The following is a 21,236-nucleotide window of genomic DNA, read 5'->3' as shown; positions in this document are numbered from 1 at the left end:
TAGCATTCATCGCTTTTATGTATTGGGCCTGTAATACAAACCCAACTAATGAAGCCATACGTTCGTTGTCATCTCTTCAGCTGAGAGATATCTGCGAGGACACAACACTTGTGAGGAAATAAAGTTTGACAATCCAGCTCCAAAACAAGTATAAAAAGTGTAAAACTGTACACTGGTGGATTTATACTGATATATCGATGCTGTCTGAAGTTGATTTCTCTCTCTCTCTCTCTCTCTCTCTCCTCTCTTTTTCCTCTCCCGTCTTTTTCTGTGTGTGCATGTGTGCCTGTGCACGAGTGTGTTTCTATTGCAAAAAACATTAATTTTACAAACATCAGCCCAAGGCTACTAAACACATCCAATCCATTATGCTGCGCTTTATCGTGTTATGGGGGGTAACGGGCTGTAAAGCTGTCTCGGTCATAAAGAGCGATCGCAGAGTGCCGAGTCAAACCAGAATGCCGAGCTCTCCAAGCCATACGCAGCCCTCGTTATCATCAGAACAGCTCCGTCACATACTTAACCTTTCCCGACCCGCCTTTCTGCATTATTTTCCAAATGACCTTTAGCGTTACTTATTTCATTTCCGATAATGGCACACTAAATTTTGTTAAATGCATCAGAGCAAAATGTGTTTATTTTGGTGAAGGGGACTACACTGACTGACGAGGACCATGTACCCAGACACAAACTCTTAAATGTCCAAAGCAGTAAACATTAATACATCTTCCTGATGGGACTAAATACCGGGCCCTGTGTCTCAGTATAAATAACTTAAGATGGATCAAAACAAGTTAAAAAAAAGAGCCATGCCCATTTATATAAAGGAGTACATTCACTAGATATATAAATATGTGCTTCAGGGAGGCACTGGAGGGTACAACACCTGTGTCAAGGTTAGTTATTCAACTTGTAGGACTGACACAAAAAATGAGGTATATTAAAATACAAAAAAAATAAAATAGGTGGTAGTTTGCCTCAAAGTGGTCAGACTTAGTGTTTTTGATTATTTATTTTTTTGCAACTACATATTTACAGGCATCTGAAGGTTGATTAAAGTACTAATGATAAATGTGAACACAAAAGGCTTGTTGAATCTGAATCCTTTGAGGAAAATATTGAGTGTTTACATAATTTCAATGAATTCAAAATTCCTGCCTCCAGTTCCTGCCAACACATGGTGCACACTCTTGGGCACACACGCAGCTAAATCATTTAGGACATTAGGAGCTTCCAAAAGGTCTAACGTTAACATGCAGCTACTCTAGAGCTGTGGTATCACTGACACAATCCCTCAGCCTGTAAGGAGCAGTGTGTTTCACGCAGTTGCTGTGTGAGCGGAGGGGGTGGGGTGGAGGGATCTTAGCGAAATCGCTAATGTACGTGATGATTAAGTGTAACTCAAATACCGAGTGTGTTGTTCATAGGCCTGACAGGCAGTAATTTGGTGTATTATATTCTGCGGTTTTAATTGCACGCCACCAACGTGTCCCTCTGACACGTTATGAAGCGATGATGTACAATTATTTCGGGGCGGCGGGAGATCAGTGGAGTGACATTATAATCATCCTCATAGGGATCCTTCTCTTCATCTGCAACAACCATTAATGTTTAAACGGGAGGAAGGGAGGACACAAAAACATAAAAATAGTTCTCAGGGAGTTCTAACCAGAATCTGGTGGAGGATTATAGAGAATCACGTCAGGGGGAGAAGGAGAGGGGTGTGGATAGACAATAGAGGGGCTGAGTTAAGTGACGGCTTTCTCTGGATAAGCAGCAAGCTAAGATGCTCCTCCACCGTCACTGCCAGGCCTCACACTACTCATACAGGCCCGGGCATTAAGGCACATTACAGCGGATGAGCCACGCAGGGCGGAACTGATGGGCTATTCTGGGAACAGCCCAGACAATCTCACAAGACAGGGGGGACATAAAAACCCTGACATGAGCCAGCCCCATCCTGTTAACAGTCAAATCACACACATACAACACCCAACATGAAATCATGACTATATATACTCTCTCCAACACTAAGTCAAGAAAACTGAGACGAGGGAGGGAGGGAGGGAACAACACAATGCAGCCTCCTCCACAGAGAAGACAAACTTCAGCACGTTGCTAACTTTTTTGTGTGAAGGCAAAAGGTATTGAAGTTTTGTTCAAATTCACTAGGAACACTAGGAAACAGGGCAGCTTATGACCCATAATCATAAAACGGCAGTCCACAAGAGGACAATCCATGTCCATGATAGTGTTAATACTTGTAAGGCTCGGGCTGAGATATTAAACCAATGCCTCAAAGCATTTAGACTGTTTATGCATAATTTAACACCTACAACAGCACTGGATGTCCATTGCATCTTTGGGGAGGACGAGAGAGCGGGAGGGTGGAAATGCTGAATCCAGGGCCTTGCTGTTAGATGATGGAGGAGAGACGGGGGAGGAGGCTCATTAAGTGACCAAGCCCCACTGTGGACAAAACACGGCGTGAGGAAATGCAAGAATCTGCCATCCGCATGCTGGAGAATCTTTTAACCAATTAAATATGAGAAATTGTGTACGCCAACAGCCGATATGTGATTTTTTGCTGATTTTGCCCCTTTAGAGTTCTTTATAGACAAATTAAGACAGGTCAGTCTGAAAATAAAGACACATATAAGCAAATGGATAGGTAGAAACATGGACACAAAGGGGGAAAAGGAAGTGAGAGAAGTGGCGAAGCAGAGACAGAAAGCCTATATAGTGTTAGCGATGACGAGCAAGGCACTGACCAGCCCACTCAGGTTTGATTGGCAGCCTGGTCAAGGGTTCCAATCTGTCCTGGCCTCGAATTTGCATTTGTTAATTAAATGCCACAACAATATGATCTTTAACTATCAACAAGTTCCCCCCGGCTCCTGAGAAGAGACCGGCGGCAGTGAGCTGAAGCTAAAGTGAGGTGGACAGCCAAGGTGCAGCACATCCGTTCGATCACAGTGTCAGAGCCGAGATAATCTTCCGGTCTGAAACTTTAACAAGGAAAACACGGCAATCGATGGAAGTGGGGGGAGATTTTCTTTAAGAAAAGGAAAAGAAAGAAGAAAAAAAAAAAAAAAACACACAGACAATATGCTGAGCCGGTGCTCTAAACAAAATGGCAATAAACTAAACCAGCAAAACTCCATGCCCCAAGAGCCTGTGAGCAGGAAATAAATTAATGAAACCCACATTTTATAATGTAAAAAAGCAGCCTGAACATAGTCTTGTGTTAATTGAAATGATTAATGGGGATTATAAACAAATATCCGGAAAAAACTTTTTGCCCCGTCATTAGTATCCGCAGAACCTAATCGCACTATAATCTCACTTTAAACATTATAGGCCAAACATGGCCATCCATCAGTAACGCGCTTTAGATTCAGGTTAAGGACATATCATCAAACTGGAGAAGTTTTGGGAAGGGGAGCAGGCTATGTGTACGTATGGCTCTGGCCTTAATGAGGGTTTTTCTGGGGGTTTCTTTGTGTTTGCTGCTCTTTAGTCAAGAGGAGGGATGGCCTGGTGATCACTCAGTACTGAAAGCACACACAGGGCCGATTTGTCACCAGTGGCTGGCACTGGCAGCACACGGCCCCTCCATCCGCATGATTTGTGAAACCGGGGGCTGTATTTAGTAGTCCCATTTGAAGGCATATTGGGGAACTGTTGTGTCTGTCTGTCTGTGTGTGTGTGTGTGTGTGTGTGTGTGTGTGTGTGTGTGTGTGTGTGTGTGTGTGTGCGTGCGTGCGTGCGTAAAGCTAGCCGCTTGGTCAAAGCCCAACACATTTCCTGCACTTGGGAGAAGAGGGTTTTCAGCTGGAGGGCTTGTGAAACATGATTCTTTCCTCTCATTAAAAGGAGAAGCTGTGTTTAAACCAAAGCTTGTTTGCTCCTGCTGTAATATGTTTGCGAACATCAGCGGGAGCGAATAAACACATTCGCTCTGCTCCGCTTTAGAAGAACAAAAATCGGCCTGTGACTGAACTAAATGGAACGGTTTACACAGAATTACACAGAGGGAGAAACTAATAACTCTACATATGTCTTCATCTTAGCGAGAGTCTTGCCGCAGACGCTCAATGGCATAAGGCTGGAAATCCCACAATTTAGTCTATTCCCCGACTGCATGTTAAACAGCTTAACACGTCCATTTGGACATGGCAAGGCAGTGAGGAGGTCTACCACGGGAATGAAACAAGCTGAACACAACATATGGTCTACATGTAGGGGGTACAAGGTAGTGGGATATAACTGCACTCTTGCACTACTGGGTATTTATAGGCTCGTGGTTACCTACATTAACTTCCAATTAGGATTATTTGTATAGCTGAAACGATAGCGAAGGTGAAATGAACGCTATTTCTTTTACCTTTAATTCAGGAGGAGAGTTAACTAGGAGCAACATTATTTGTCTTTTTAAGAAAGGCCTGGGAGCTTTTTCGGTGAAGAGAACATTTTCACACATTAAGGTGTAACTACTACTGAAACGTTTGGATTGTTTTCGGACTGCGGCCAGCTATTGTCAATATTAAAATGCCTTTAAATGGATTATTCTCTTTCCTAAATAAATAATAGCATATGTATTTAGTGTTTCAACCGGAATATTAAATGTACCATAACCTTTGAAGTTTGTCTTTATTCCATGTGGTTATACAAATACCATATGTATATACACATTTTTTAATTCTCACCCTTTTGAAATACAATGTAAACTATATGACGTATATGCGTATATGACACCAAGATTCACACCAAGATTCTCGAAAGACACACAAATTACATTCTATGGATTAGCAGATCATTTGTGCGGGTGGAAGGTTTTAATGTGTTTTTTACAGATTGGAATCTCACAATTTTGACAAGGAATCAAAATCAGATTAGTATCACTTCTCTTATTGTGGTCGGGCAGGGTTAAATTGGATTGAATTATGAATTAGCTTGAGACTAATGCAATTTAAAGTGGGATGTGCAATAGATAATTAGCAGATCACTCCTTAGACACCAACATGAAACCTTCCTACACCTGATGAGAGGAACACAACCATTCGCTGGCTAGCACTGGTGTCGACTTCTCAATTTCAACTCTCAACACGAAAACTCATCGGCTGTTGTGGAAACTAAACCCGACAGTATTTCTCCTAAGCTATTCCTACATTTGTTTCTAAATAAATATGAGGCACTTTCAAAAAGGCAGCAGGTCCTGAACTTACCTGAGGCTGAATTAATTCTGTTTCTGGCCTTATAATATGTACATTAAACATACATTAGGTACATATTTGTTTCCGTATTTATTGTTTGTTTATTTCATACTAGTGTTTAATATGTTTATGTAATGCACCAACAACCAAGGCAAATTCCTTGTAAGTGTTACTTACTTGGCAATAAATCCTTTTCGGATTCTGATTAGCACTAGTTTAACGCTAACATACACACACTTAAATACTTGACTAGGGTTACACTAATCAGTAAACAGTGGAAATATACGAGACCTTCAGTTTGAATGTTCAGTTCTCTAATGATTTGACCACCCTCTGTCTCCAAACGGACTTCAACAACATAACGGACTAACATAGCAAAGCCTTTGTTCCAATGTCAATTTCGCTGCTTTCCAGTTTAGAATCCTATCCTTTCTTTTTTTCTTTTGAGTGTCTTAAATCATTCTTTAAAGATGTTAGTCCTCGTAACTCACCCACAGATGTCGCATTTGTACTCTCTCATGCCGAGGTGTCTCTTCACGTGGTTCCTGGCGTCTCCCAGCTGAGCCGTCGCAAAGTTGCAGATCGTACACATGAAGGGCTTGGATCCTGCAAAACAAAGTATGGAGAGAGAGTTCATATCCAACAATAACATTATGTTTGAAAGAAAGAGGTGGCAATTTTAATAAAACATGACTATATACCCGCTGGGCAGAAATCTGATTTTACATTACAGATCATTTTTCAATGCCAGGCATGTAAGACTGTTATTAGTTCTGTTCTGTGCGAAGACTTCAACCTGCTTCACAGCCACAAGATGACTTCAGAGTTATAAAAAAACAGATGCCCTTACTACCGTCCCCATAAAAACTACAGTCACACTCCAAGTGCCTCTTCTTTCACTCTCTATCTATCCTTGTCACTCTCCTTCATCTCTTACCTACTCTTCCTTTGCCTGTGGATGCGTAAATTGGATTCCAAAGGTCAGGGCGAATACGTAAATCAATTCTGTGTGCGCTCACTACCTCCCATTCCATCATTAAAGCGCTAATCACTCTGGCGGGCTTCTCTGGGAGGTTTCTCCCTAATTATTGTCATTAATAAGTCCAGGGGGCGGGGTAGCGTTTGAGAGAGTAGCAGAGCCTCTGCCTGCCATCCGTCATTTAAGAGCAGAGCAGCGAGGGCAGATGCCTGCGTCTGCTGCCTTTGTGACGCACAAACATCCCCTAGCTCAAGTTAAAAGGGGGAACTGGGTCCTTCAGAATTGGGCATCTAAAATGGTTGTTTATGTTGGACAGAAATCACTTGTTCATATGGTTAGACAAATAATCGCAGACTCTAAATTAAGAAAACTGATTTGATAAAGCCTAAACTTCATTACAAAAAACTTAAACATATGCATTTGGCAAAATATAATGGATATTTTGTTTGGCAGGCAGGGCCAGATTCAGGCCAGCATCACACCGTGCGACACTCCAATCTAAGTGGCAGCATGCCTGGTATATATCCACGCACGCATCTTTGAGCAAACCCTCACCCTCTCGCAGTGAATATCCCAAGACGTTCTACAATATTTATTCCAGGGGCAGCCGCTGATTTGATTAAGCACTTTGTGTAGATTACTAATTCGTTCATACACGGTTCACTTGCTGTGAGCTGGAAGTACGACACATCGAATTTTAAGCCGGTAACGAAGATTGAAAGGCAAGCCTGTGCTAACAAGGCCCATAAACACAGGGGGCGGGGGGGCGGCAGGGTCCACACATGGGCAACAGCAAAGCCAGCCTCTTCATTTCACATGTCCCTACAGTATAATACACACACAAACACACAGATTACTACACAGTCACAAAGGCACACACACAAGAACAAGTAAGGCAGATAAACACATAAAATACCTATACTGTACATAACTACACACACTTTTAAAAAAAAAATAATAATAATAATCACACAACACGTTCATCAACACCCGTAAACAAAAAACGCAGACATACACACTGACACAACGCCCACTATCACACCTACATCTAGATTCCGAACCCCACACCTCACACCTATGCATGTGCATACTGACACATACATTCAATTCACAAGACATAACCACCCATGGACAAACAGAAGGAGAGACAATCATTCTCACTCACACACACACACACACACACACACACACACACACACACACACACACAACCTAAAGTTGAGGTGAGAGAGAGGCGTGTGGTGAGCTGATTTGTCCAGATGGCTGGCTGAGTATGAGACATGGCAGAAAGGAGAGAGATGTAACGTCCCTTAGTTCCCACATCTTATCACATTAATACTCCACCACTCCACTTAAACAGCCTCCGTGAAACTGAAATTGACCATCAATGCGGTGTCATGTTAAATTAATATTGCCATCCACATAGGAGCGATGTGGCTCCCTCACATATGGGACAGGGAATGACTAATTCATTTCCTGAGAGGAGAGAAGAACCTCATGTAAAGCGCACACACACACACACACACACACACACTAGCCTTTTCTCTCGAGAAAGAGAACAATACATTACATGATAATTTCATATAAATAAATGTCTGCTTTGTTAAGTTTATTTCTACAACCAGCTAGCACTTCAGAGTGTCCGGCTTTTCAGCCGCGGGTTGGCTGCAGCCTTACCGCACCGTTTACGCAGCATACACTGTATGCATTGCCACATGATTCTATATGTGGAAACTTCACCTGTGCACATCACCACAAACATGTGAGGAATGTACTATAACTGCAACTTAAAGGGGAGGAGAGGGAGAGAAAAGCATCTCTCCTGCCTCGCAAGCACAAAGTTTCACAGCCATTTTGAACAGTCTTCAGTAAATAAAAACAACACACTTTTAAAATATGCAGCTCCATAAAAGAGGCACTCCGGCGTTTAAGTGGGGACTCACCAACGACACATTAAAAGAGAATTGTTAAAACTGAAGCAGCAGAGTCCGACTCCCTAATATGGGTCAAGCTCCAAAAACACTGAATCCTTTATTTCCCATAATGCAACTTGAACTTCCATTAGGCACCCTGCCGTCTAAATGCTCACTTCTTTCAAGCGTCACTTTTTTTTAGGCCTTTATTTCCACAGGACAGATGAAGACATGAAAGGGGAGAAAGAGGGGGAATGACATGCAGCAAAGGGCCGCTGCGTCGAGGAGTAAACCTCTGCACATGTGCGCCCGCTCCACCAACCGAGCCAAACCAGGCCACTCAAACGTCACTTTCTATCAAAGATAGTCTTAAGGCCAACTCGAGACAACCTTGATAACATCAACAGGGATAATTCTTTCTAACTTTGGAAAGTTTTCTCCAGAGCTAAAGAAGACATTATACTGTATAACTGTGTCCACAAGCTAATTGGTGCTCCTCATAATGAAGAAACTGAACTTCATATGTGGAATAGGGAGAGAAAGGTTACAGATGAGTTATCATACTGGTCTTCATAGTGGCGCACACCTGTTCATCAACTATCAGTTGGGAATTTATGTATAGCTCTGTTGGCACTGATGGCTCATTAGTAGAACAAAATTTTTTTTTTTGCAGTCCGACTTTGTGTACTTCTGCTTAACTTTGGTGTAGCACTGTAAGAAACTGAAGTCTCAGCTAGCTAAAGACTAAGCGAACCCTGCTCCCTTTTCTTAGGTTAAAAAAAATAAATAAATCCCAACAGCTGTTTACACTGGGATTTGCCATTTTACAACACAGTAAAAATATAAATTATTATATTACAAACCCATTAAGTCCCATTAATATATGACTATTCTACTGTAGAGAGAAGGCGAGGTGTACAGTAAGTGTGTTTAACTATAAACCCTTTCTGTCCTGGGGTCCACCTTGCTGGGACTTCTCAGTCTGTCAATAACAGTCTCTAATCTGTTTTCATTGGGCCTGAAATGTCCTTGAAACGGTGCTGAAAAAGCTCCTTTAACTTGACATTCCTGGGAAGGCCTTGTTTGCTGTCCGACCCATTCCAATTCGCGTTATGTGCCCAGGATACGTATGTGGAGAAGTCCACAATCATCATAAACATCCTTGCTGCAAAATCATCTGGACGCCGGCAGCCATCTCTATGTTTTGGAACTCTAAACATTTTGTCTTATTCCTCTAGATCCATTGTCTGCAGAAATACGTCTGGAAGGACATTATGGGTCAATGGCGTTTATACAGCCGGTGTAGAGGTATAACTCCGGATTTCCACTGGATGCAGAACGTCTGCAGACCGGCCCCCCGCTGCGGAACAGCTCCGTGCTCCGCCGTCCGTCAATACCCACTAGGTCCGGATTTGTTGCGGCACGGCTGCGGCCATGACTGACGGCTGTAGTCACGAGGACCCACGAGATCTCGCGAATTCATGTAGAATAGAACCACAAAACCAACAACAGTTTGTTTCCATCCAGAGGAGTAGAGGGGAAACAACTCTGTGCTGTGTTTTCAAGGTGTAGTGCAGGGAAATATGATCCGCTGTGAGCACGGTGTATTTTATTTTGAAAATTAACCGGATGTTTATTTTGTTTCTGTGCTCGACTTCCTGTCCCGCACTATCTGCCCTGTGCTAAATTGCTGCGGAGCTCTCCGGCATCCGGCAAAAATAGAAGCTCTGCGTATCTGCTCCGGAGGGCTATGGACCGCCGGAGCTGGGACGCAGGCGTTCTGCAGTCAGAGGAAATACACACATTGACTTTAATGGAAACCTAATGACTCCGCCGCCGTTCCAGAGCGGATCCGCAGCCGTTACGCAGCCGGTGGAAACTGGGGGTAAGTGGGTACCCCGTTTGGTGAGGTGACAATTGTGGCTCTGCGCACCTTGAGGAAGAGCTGCAGGCCAGTGTCCCTGGGGGGATAGGAGAGGGCGAAAGCCGAAGCGGGAAAAACTGCTCTTGTGTTCGAGTTAAAAGCTGCTGTTCAGTTTTGGTCACCACCATTGTCACTGGGGTTTACTGTCCCTACCGTCCTCTTTAGTGTCTGTCGGAAAGACTTGTTGTCTTCATGAAGTTTGGCCAGTTCCCCAACAGATCTCTTGAGAGACGGGTTTTACTCCAGTGCCTCCTTGTGGTCCTGTGCCAGCTCATACAAAGACGCAGAGGGGACTTCCCTCTGCGCACAGTGTTTCACCAGTCCCTCCACTGCCTGCATGGCGACTGCTGCAGCAGCAGGAGGCGCTGGCATGGAAAAACAGCAATATCCACCTAGAGCTGTAAATACTTCAGTCTTGTCCCAGTCTACTTTCTCTTTTCACTCTGACTCCACCTTTACAAATACATGCTTTACTGCATCTGGTCCTTCGTTCCTTCGTCAAAATTCCATGCACTGATTTAGTGTGATGGTGATGGTTAGTATAGAACTCAGATAAATAAAAATATCATCCTTTGGCATTGTATTTACGTACCGTATACTCTTTTTTGCAATGTTGGTCTACCTACCCCTTTTGGGTCTGGATGACTACAAATAAAATAAAATAAATATAATACTGTATATAGGTTACAAGTGCCATCCACTTTTAATTAAGGACCTCCCTCATCACAGTGTCTCTGGGGGCAGGCATTGCTATCAGTGGAGATTATAATGCCTCATGTTGCTCTACACATGCCTTTAAATGCTTCTATACTTGACAGAATATCAAATCCCGGGGGAAACACTACTGTATGTGTTTGTAAGTTAACAAACTTACACATCACGTCCTGTGTGCGAACACGCTCGCATGGCATGTGTGTCCATTACTTTAGGGCTCAGTCTGAGGTCAGACAGCTCACTCCAGTGAAAAAGTGACCAATTTACCTCGAAATGCAAATTCAAGTTGTACCCTCATTGGCAAAATGCAAGCATGTGTACACGTTTCCTTTAAGGGACAAATTGACAAATCTGTGTGCAGCCTCCCACTACGTCTCCTGATTTCACTGATTAATCAAGTGAATAAAAACTAGGTCTTAATTAAAAGGATCTGGATGTGCTCCCAGCCCAGAAACTGGCAGACCCCCACCATGCAGCTCCACAGCCCCACAAACAAACTCCCAGAATAAATGACCACCATATAAAAGGTGAATATTTCACTGTAATGAGGGAACTTAGCAATAATAACAACTGGCATATGTTGTCAAAATGAAGAGAAATAGGTGCTTTCCACAAATAAGAACAGTAAAATTGAAGTCATCTCATAAACAAGAACATAACTCAATTGAATAAAAAACAAAAGTATTCATCACAGAATGTGCCCTTGACTTGAAGACATCTGTGTCACAGCTTTCATTTTCTTAAGTAACACTAAGTAAGTGACCTCAAAACTCAAGACTTATGATACAGGGTAGAATTATGAATACATATAGACTATTCCTTAATAAGAAGAAAGTGGTGGCTTAACATTAATCATCAGGATTTTAACCTCCAATCCAATCAGATTTTAGCAGAAGGCAATCTGACCTTGGTCACAAGGTGACTGGCATACTACACAAAAGGACAAAATCTGTGTCCTTAAAGTGGAATTATTCCTATGACCCAGCAAATACATTGGATATCCCTCTACTGGAGTATCAACAGCCCATTGCATTTATGGACATATGATGACATAATCAGCACTCAGGGAGGACACTGAGGGAATATTATCTCTGGGTTTTCTAACAAAAAGCTACAACACCCACACAAACCGACCACTGTCACTGAGCCTGAAAGTGGAAACAATCCCATTTCATCTCCCGTATACAACAGACACAAACACATACAATCATGTACACACATGGCAAGCACAGAGCAAGGACTTCAATTAAGGTGCAATTAAAGTTTGGGCTTAAAAGGGGGATGAGCCATAGGAGGCAGAGTAGGGCATTTATTGATGGCGCCCTCACATCTCGTTCCTGCATTAAGTTGATTTTAAAACCAATTAATACACATGGTCAGGGAAAGGTAATGGAGCGCCCTATGTTCTCAACCTGCCGGACATTTCCCAGCCGAAGCCCTGACCAACGCAGCCCTGCTTTGCATTATAAATGACAAGATAAATCTTAATGGATTGAGGATAATCAGCTAGCCATGAAGGCTGACATATACACATGTTCGCGCGGCGTACAGGCGCTCACACACATATACACAAACACGGACGTACAGACACAAGGGAAATTAAAGGCTTTGAATACGTCTGCATTGATTATTTTAAATTATTAGCCCACCTCTCTTTGGACCTCCAATGCTTTTAGCCTAAGCTTTAACACATTTACAGAGACTTATTGACTATAATTACAACTGAGTCTTGGTAATGGACACATCAATTATGAGTCGCACATGTCTCTGACCAAGCGTTGCTCAGGGAATCCCAATCTAGGGTCCATTAGCGTCTCTCCTGCTGGTCTGAAGCTCAATCAGTCTTTACCTTCACCTCTACTGAAACAGCTATTACCTGGCTGCAATAGATAGCAGCCTTAACATTAGCTAGAGATGCCAAAGAAGAGGCTGTGTCTCCCCAACCAATACGATTTTACCTAAAAACAAAGGCCCAAGAGCTGTGCACCTACACAGAGATTTTTGTTGTTGGTAAAACTTGAGAGTTCAAGTACTCATGAGGCATTAAAAGGCCTAGCAGTCATAAGCAGTTAAATAATGTATGCAGCAACTGTAAAGTTGCACTTAAGTATTTGTTGTTTTTCTAAATTTTTCTGATCAAAATCTTATTTCTAGTCCAAATTAGTTTAGAAATTGCATCACAATGCATTGGTAATATGTAGGGGTGGAACGGTACGTGTATTCGTATTGAACCGAAACTGTACGGGATTCTCGGTAAATGAATTTACACGGAGAATACATGGTATAAAAATACATAAAACAAATTAATTAATGTAATGCGGAACTACTGTTAGATACGCATTTCTTTAGGGACACCTAATCTGTAGCCCCCCCCCCTTAGCTCTGAAGCTCCCGAGCTCCGCCTACATGTCGACGGTCCAGTGAGATAGCAGCACTGTGGCGAGTAGCCTAGCCTATGGCGAGTGGTGGCGACCCACAACAGGTAGAGGACCCGCCGGCCTCTTTAAGATCGCAAGTTTGGTTTCCCAGTCAGTTATAGTAGTACAGGCGAGAGAGTGGTGGACAAGACGAGGACTGTGTGTCGGCGTTGTTCAGCAGTTGTTGGGTATGTGAGTGGAAATACATCTAACATGCTAACGCATAGCCGACGCCATCACCCAGATGTGCCAATCGCTGGAACGAGACAAAAAAAAAAAAAACTGTCCAAGTTCTCCTCCCTTCTCGTGCTACGGAAAGCTATCTCGTGGTGACTGCTCATTTTATTGACTGAGTGGGAAATGAAAGCGTCAGTTCTACAGACGCGGCCCCTGTATGAGCAGCACACGAGCACTCACCTAGCTGAAAAGATACAGGAGGTCGTGGCCAGTTGGCAAAAGGTATGCCTGTCGCACTTAATAGCAAGAATACTTTTGTGGGGGAAGGTCTCGCCTAAGTAGAATTTTTAGTTTTTCTTATTATTATTCCACGTAATTTACAGTATTTTCAGTTTTATAGCTGATTGTCTTATTTTGTTTACAAGTTCCAGATGGAGTCTGGAGATGATGTGGAGTACTTATTGTTTACTGTTTACATCTTACTTTACACACTTCAGGCTGTTGCAGCTAGCTCAGGAGAGAGACTGTATGACACTAGGAGGTACAGCCTGAGACATGCACAATTAAAAAAAAAAAAAAATTGCCTTCTGCATTTTGTTTTGCTTTTCCCGCCATTGTACCGAACTGTGATGTCTGAACCGAGGTACGAACCGAACCGTGACTTCTGTGTACCGTTCCGCACCAAATAATATGTGATACCAAGTAACTAATAATTATATTTGAGATAAAAAAGATAAAAAAGCAATATCAATACAATATACACCTTCCCTATATTGTGTTGCCATGTAGTGCTTTAACAAATTCTTTAAACTGTACATAAATTGAGGAATAATAACTTTGACCTGCTTTTACACAGCATACATACTGCAGTGGTGTGTATTTGTGTATATATGTTAAAGAGGAAGAGTGTGTGAGCAAATACAGCAGGATACGTACCGGTGTGTGTGCGAATGTGTGCCAGGAAGGCCATGGAGTTGCTGCTCTTGCACACCTTGCCACAGTATTTACACACACTGCCCTGGTTCTCCTCGCGCTCGCGGTTGATCTGCTCCGTGTCCTCCACCACGTACTTGTTGACCTCCCTCAGAAGCTCCTCGTGTTTCTCCTTGATGTGAAGGAACAGGTCCTGCTCCAACTCAAAGCGGTCGGTGCATTTCACGCACTTGAAGCTGGCGCCCCCTTCGGGCAGCTCCTCCACGCTGTTCTGCTCGTTGCGGAGGTGGGCGGCGCTGGTCAGGTGCTGGTGCAGGTTGCTCTCGGTGTAGAAAGACTTGCCACACACCAAGCAGTGGAAATGCTTCTCCTTGGACGGATGCTTCATCGAGATGTGGACGTTGAGGCCGCTGATGCCGTCGGCCATGAAGCCACAGTCCTCGCAACGGATGCGAGAGCTGCTTCCTTTGGCTTCCTTTCTCCCCAATAATTCCTTGCGCGTGAGCTTCTTGATAAATGCGGAAGTGGGGGGCAGGAACCTGGAGGGCATCGACGTTCCTCCAGTCAGACATATCACAGCAGCCTCGCCCTCTAGAGCCAGACCTTCCTGCAGCTCATGCTCAGCAAGGTCCTTCGTGGATACAATGCAAGCATCAAAGGGAAGGGCTTTGGACATCTGTGTATCTGAATGACAGCTGTCACTTTTTGCATCTGTAATCATCTCATCCGCATTTAAGTGTTCTTCGTCTGCTTGTTTGGCCCCCTTCCTCCTGGTTTTCTTGCTGTGCGGGCTGATCCACTGCAGGCTGAAGTTCTGCTGGAGCCGGCTGGGGTTCACACAGCGCTGTACGTCCAATTGTCTCGCTGGTTGGGTCTGGTTCACCACTACTGGAAGATGTAACACTCTCTGCTTGTTTCTCAGCAGCACTGCCAGCCACACTGGCCACAGCATCAGCAGGCTCTGTGGCGACCGAGGGTGCAGCTGTATTCTGACTTTCCATCGCTTGGCTGTTATCAGAACAAGAGTCGGACTCTTCTGCGGAGCTACGGGGTTCACATTCAGGGTTAGAGTTTGCCCCCACCAGCTCTATGACCTCTTTCAGCTTCAATGGGCGTGCCAAAGCTTTTTGTCCCTCACTCGCCGTTCCTAGCGGTTCCAGGTATTTCTGGCTTTTCTGTTTGTGCTTTTCTGTGTTGGCATGGCGAGACATTTCCCTGCTTGTTACAGCGTAGTAGCTACAGGCTAGACACACATACTCGAAATCTTTGGTGTGCTTTCTCTTGACGTGAAGATGAAGCGAAGGGATTGATTGTGCTACAAAATTGCAATGGCTGCAAGCATTAACAGAGTCATATTTACTTTTTTTCTGGCTTGGGTCTGACTGAGTTTGCTCTTCTCCACTATGTTCTTTGGAGGCCGTGATGTCAGATTCGGGTTCTTTGTCGGTGGTCTGTGAGGCTGCGTTTGGTTCCTCGGCTTGTGCATTTGTGGGTTCCTGTGGCGATACACTTGTTTGATTGTCGACTTGGTTCTTATCTGCGCACTCTTGTGCACGCCGAACATGTTTCTTGGTGAAACAGTGGCGATCCATGTCTCCTTTGGTCACGCAGCTGTAGTTGCACAGAGTGCAGCTGTAGCCATACTCCTTGCTGTGTTTGCGGCGGACATGGACACTGAGGTTAGCAGCGTTGGACACTACCAGGCCACAGTATCCACAAGTGGTTGTGGACCCATGCTTTGTTCTTCCTCTTTTCTTTCTGGGAGATTCAAGCTCAGCGTCTTCCTCGTCAACCAACATAGCTTTGGCAGCCTCCACTGCCTCTTCAGTTTCCTGATCTCCTTTTGTCGAAGCAGTTACCCCTTCTCCACATGCCACCTGAGCCATATCATCTATGTTAGCACCATCTCCAGCACTGTCTCTACTTACTGTCTCAACGTAGACTTCAAATGAGGAAGACTCTGCGCTTTTCTCCCCTTTCTGCTGCTGCACGTGACAATCTGAGGACAGGTGAGTATCCATCCACTCAGATGTGGCCGAAAAGAAGTTACACAATTTGCAACGGTACCACTCCTGGTTCGGGTGTTTGATCCGAGCATGGCTCTCCAGCAACGCAGAGGTGCTAACCCTAAAATCACAGTTCGTACACTTGAGCTGGAACCTGCTGAGCCCACGTTTAGCTGCCACTCGAGTTGGAGTAGCCTTCAGAGTGCTGCCAGGATCCTCAGCTTCCTTTTTGTCATCCATGTTCTCACCAGCATCAACTAAAAAACATTTCAAAGAAACACTTTAAGTCTCTTTTCAACCACTTTAAACAACTCACTTAAAAGAATGTGTGCAATTCTAACTTTGAACATTACATGCAGATATAGTGAAATAAAACATAGCCTCTTTCTATATTTAAAATAAAATGAACACCTAATACCAATAAAAAAAAAATATATATATATATATATTTTCTTTTTTTTTTCTTTTTTTTTCTAAAGATAGGATTAACATGTAATGCTTGGGACTTCAAATCTATTGATATTTTAAATGGAATATTTCTTATTCAAATATTGACCAAACTATCTAACATCTTTAGAATAAACATGTACTCAGAGTGTGGCTGGATTTCAACCGACTGAACTGGAGAAAGGCATATACTCACACGTGTATGGGGTGTCTTTGGTGTGGTATCTCTGGACATGCACATCTAGAGGGGACTTGTCCCTAAACTCTTGTCCACAGTAGTTGCAGGAATATATCATTTTAGGTTTTGGGGTTCGCTTGCTTACTCTTCTTTCTTGGGTAGAGATCTCCTCCTGTGTTTCTGCCTGCCGTTTGTCTGAAACGGTTTCCTTTTTAGTTAAACTATTTGTGTTCATGGCGTCGTCATTGGCTGCTGATCTCAGCTCCTCAAGGTCAGACTCCTGGTTTTGTTCGACTTCAGCAGCACTTTCTGTCTTCATGTCTACTTCCTGTTGGATTTTAGCTGGATTCACGTCAGAGATATTTTCAGCTGGCTTTGCAGCTCTATTCTTTGAGTTTTTTCCGTGCTTTCTGGCATAGTGAATCTTCAGTGATCTTGGACATTTGGCTGAGAAGCCACAAATTGTGCAGAGGTTATCCCCATCGCCAGGTACAACTTCAACTTCAACTTCATTTACAGAGTCCGGCTGCAGCCTCTCAGCGAGTTCCTCATCTGCTTCATCAGGCTTGGCAGTCCGACTGGATGAGTCTCTCTCAGTGTCCTCCATTTCCAAATCATCTGGCTTCACCTTCCCACTGGTGTCATCTTCAGGCACTTTGTCCTCAGCAGCCTCCTTTCCTGATATCAATGTTGTATCCATATCATATACTGCTATATCTATATAACAGTGAAGTTGTTCACTATTATCAAAGCTGGATCAAACTCCTGGAAAGAAAGAACAGAAGTTGTGTTTGGCATTTTCAATTGTCTGAAACACAATTTAGTGATTGGAAGAACATTCTGGAAACAAGTAAAGGGCATTTGCCACAAACTGTGTAATTAAACAAAAGCTTCTGAAAAGTGATCAAACCTTCAACAACACTATATGCCTTAACACAAGTAAATGTCGCCATCTAGTGCTTCCAGGCCCAAATAGTTTGGTAAAAAACATGCCAGCATGAGAGTTGGCTGTTGCTGCTCATTTAAATCGGAAAAACAAGTCCACTTAAGTCACTGTCATTTAACGGAGCATACATATGGTATTGCTGGTTTGAGAATTATTACTAAATGCTTTTAGACATGATTGAGAAGAGCTAGAGGCATTGCCACAATTAGATCAGTAAAAGTATATGAAGTATAGCTTAACATTTAATTATGAACAACCATATTTCTGTTTTACTTTTACACAGTTGCAAGTCTTAACATGTATTTTTTGGGGGGGCAAAGTTTCAATGTAGGCTAATTTTACAGTAGCCAAGACAGCTCAATGCACTGCAACTTTTCTATTTGTTTGTAATTTTTGTATTTGGAGAATATTTCTTTTTGCCACATGTATACTCAAACTTTAATTTGCTTGTGTGTATATGTGTTTTACTTATTTGCAACGTTCTTAACCAACATAATACATTGTTTCTATAAAATATAGGAGACATCTTGACCACACAGCGCTATAAGCGAGTAGGGCTTCACAATTAATCGCAATTTTATCGAAATCGCAATATGGACTAGTGCAGTATCCTAATTGCAGGGGAGGCGCAATATTTGTTAAAGGCAAAATGTGTCTAACCATTCTGAATGAAGTATTGTGGGGCTGCAGAGATGTCCTAACCCTACAAATCCCATCCTACAGACTAAACAAGGAAAAACATATGTTTTTGGTACAGATCCTTGCAAAGATCGCACTACATGACTATAGTACATCTTTATTTGTGTTTCAATGAAAATGAGAATGACGATCCAAAAAACTGATCATTCCCTCCAATATCGTGAATCATATCGCAATATCAGTCAAAATAATCGCAATTTGACATTTTCCTCATATCGTGCAGCCCTATAAGCGACTACATCTTGAACAACAAATATGTTATGCCCATTTTCCACAATTCACGTGTAAATTGTAACAAACGCTCAACTTATCTACATTCATCCTTTGTTATTTATAATCTATAATAAATACTGTCCTTCACCTATAGATGTACGTGTGTGTAGTGGATCATGCCCATACACTGTTAAGAAAAGGCCATGCCTTGTTTGTGCTTACATGCCTCAGTCTATTGCAATATAATATAGGATCCTTAAAAGTTGATTTTCAGGGTTCAGTTAATGTCCAACTTTGAGAGCGGGCTTATTAAGCTCAATACCGCCATCCACTGTGTAGCCTACTTTTGGTAGAACATGACTACAGGATTAAAAGGAGGAAGCCAATATGAAGTTGTGTATTTGGCATTTGGTCTCTCACGTTAGGTAGCTAGATTTAACGCAGGAATGAGGAATGACTTATTGTGAATTATTAAGGGTCTTAATTCGTGTCGAACTTATGTTTCCAGGTTTATAATTGGAAAATGCTCACGTTCCCTCTACACAGCGGAGAACGGCTAGCGAGCAGAAGGCAATGGTGTCGGTTAGAACCGCATTCAGAGACGGACAACGAATAATGCCTGCCTCTGGTACCACTCCGTCGTCATTTAACAAGACTTGGAACACAACATAGCCAAGTTGTCGACTTGCTAACCTGCTTACTCTATCAAACGTTACAAAAATTGTCAGCGGTTTCACTAAATTTAAAGTAATATGAAGTTAGCCGAACATCTGTTTAGACTGCTCTTTGGAAACTCCAACGACGACGCAAACCGTCCAGTGTTGCAGGGTAAAACACTGGGTTAAAACTCTTTACAAGGCGTAAATGGCTCTCGCACCTGCATACAAATCAGGTGAAGTTGTTGTGGATACGGACTGCTGGCTATGGCTACCGCGGCTAACTTGCTAACTAGCGACATGTTTCTCAACCGTATTTTGAGATACACAGTACGTCCAATTAAATTACTACATCAGCTGTGTAGTCCAATCAAAGCACGACAAAGGCGGGTCTAGATCGTTCCATGGCTTGGAAAACGACGGCAGCACAGAGGCCCAAAAAGGAGGCTAACATCGACCGCTGAAACAGTGCTGTATTTTGCCCAAACAGTGCTAGAAAACACCCCAAAGAGTCGTCTATCGTTTCAGTAAGAGCAGCTCAAATAATGATTAGGCAATACAGTCAAACCTCAATAGAACGTACCTCTTGTTATACGACTATTTCCACTGTCCGCGCTTTTTGCTGCTAGACACAAATGGCGTACCGTAGCGTGAGCCATGCGTCACACGAGAAGACGGCCTTGCTCTCTTTTTTTTCTTCTTCTATCAGCTGATTTGTCACATGATGCATTCCAGTTCTGTAGGAAAAAGTAATGGCAGCATATTGAACATTCATTGAAATTGGTTATATTTCAAGACTCGTTGGAGAATGCCAAGACGGCACGGGTGGATATTTGAAAGCTTTTATTGCTGCTGCTCAGCATTGTAAGTCTTACGACCCACCCAGCACAAGGAAAGTAATGCGTTTAGGGCCATGTTTTACAGCAAAGTACACGACGAGCCAGGCGGAGCATCGTGCATAGATATGGGAAGTGACTTTGTACGTTTTAGTTTAAATGCAAACATAATTTGCGGCTCTTGAATTTGGATATTTCTATTTTTCTATACAATGGTATTGCTTTGGTTACTTAAAGAAGGCTATTAACCGGGGGACTGACATCAACGATTCATTAGTACCCAGTTTGAAGCTGAAGTGAAGTTTTCTTGCGGGGATTACCATCTACAAACTAAGGATTATAAGCATTTCCACATAGAACGGACATCTTAATGTGAATGTAGCACCTTTGGTTTTATTTCTGCAGTATTTGTAACACCAATGAGTGCGTAAATTGTGCTTTTGTTTAAATAAATAAAAATATGTAAGTAAAACTATTTTCTTCACAAGAGAACTCAACAGTTAGCCTACATATTTCTCAGAGAGCAAAACAAAGAAAACTTAATGTCTGCGTTCCTTTCTTTTACCTGTCTGAACGTCTTTAAAGTGTTATGGTAGGCCTATTATAAGAAATATTGTTTCATTATTGTATTTTATCTAAAGCAGGTTCATCATGTGCAGAGACAGTGCATATTTTTTCTCTCAAATGGTCACCCTGTGATGAATCACCACTTCTATTTGACATCCAGTGTTAGCTTTATGGAAAGACTGAAGATGGATTAATGCACGGGCATTAATTGATTAAGTAGTCTGACAGGTCAGGAGGTGATAAATGATACCTCCTGCAATGAATACACAGTTTACTTTGCAATCATTTTCTTTAATTCATCACAGTCAAAATTATATGACATGGATGGTTGGAAAACACATACCCCCCTCCTCCCCTGTCCCACATTTTTCATTAGGATTCATCATTCATTTTTCTCCATTAGTTGTCTATTAAA

The 21,236-nt window shown here is 42.7% G+C and overlaps 1 protein-coding gene across 1 annotated transcript in view; it reads right to left on the bottom strand.

Moving 5' to 3' along the window:
• znf407 (zinc finger protein 407) overlaps positions 1–19,690 on the bottom strand; it is a 153,755-nt gene extending 134,065 nt beyond the window's left edge. The window contains 5 exon segments of the mRNA XM_078253539.1: positions 5,708–5,822; positions 14,277–15,036; positions 15,038–16,536; positions 16,923–17,669; positions 19,640–19,690. Coding sequence (XP_078109665.1) covers positions 5,708–5,822; positions 14,277–15,036; positions 15,038–16,536; positions 16,923–17,604 — 3,056 coding nt within the window. The 5' untranslated portion in view covers positions 17,605–17,669; positions 19,640–19,690.
• Between the last annotated feature and the right edge of the window lie 1,546 nt (positions 19,691–21,236).

The sequence above is a fragment of the Sander vitreus genome, chromosome 6 (genome assembly GCF_031162955.1).
Source record: "Sander vitreus isolate 19-12246 chromosome 6, sanVit1, whole genome shotgun sequence".
Lineage (NCBI taxonomy): Eukaryota > Metazoa > Chordata > Actinopteri > Perciformes > Percidae > Sander > Sander vitreus.
The sequence above is the reverse complement of the archived record's forward strand: the minus strand, read 5'-3'. Positions and strand labels throughout refer to the sequence as shown.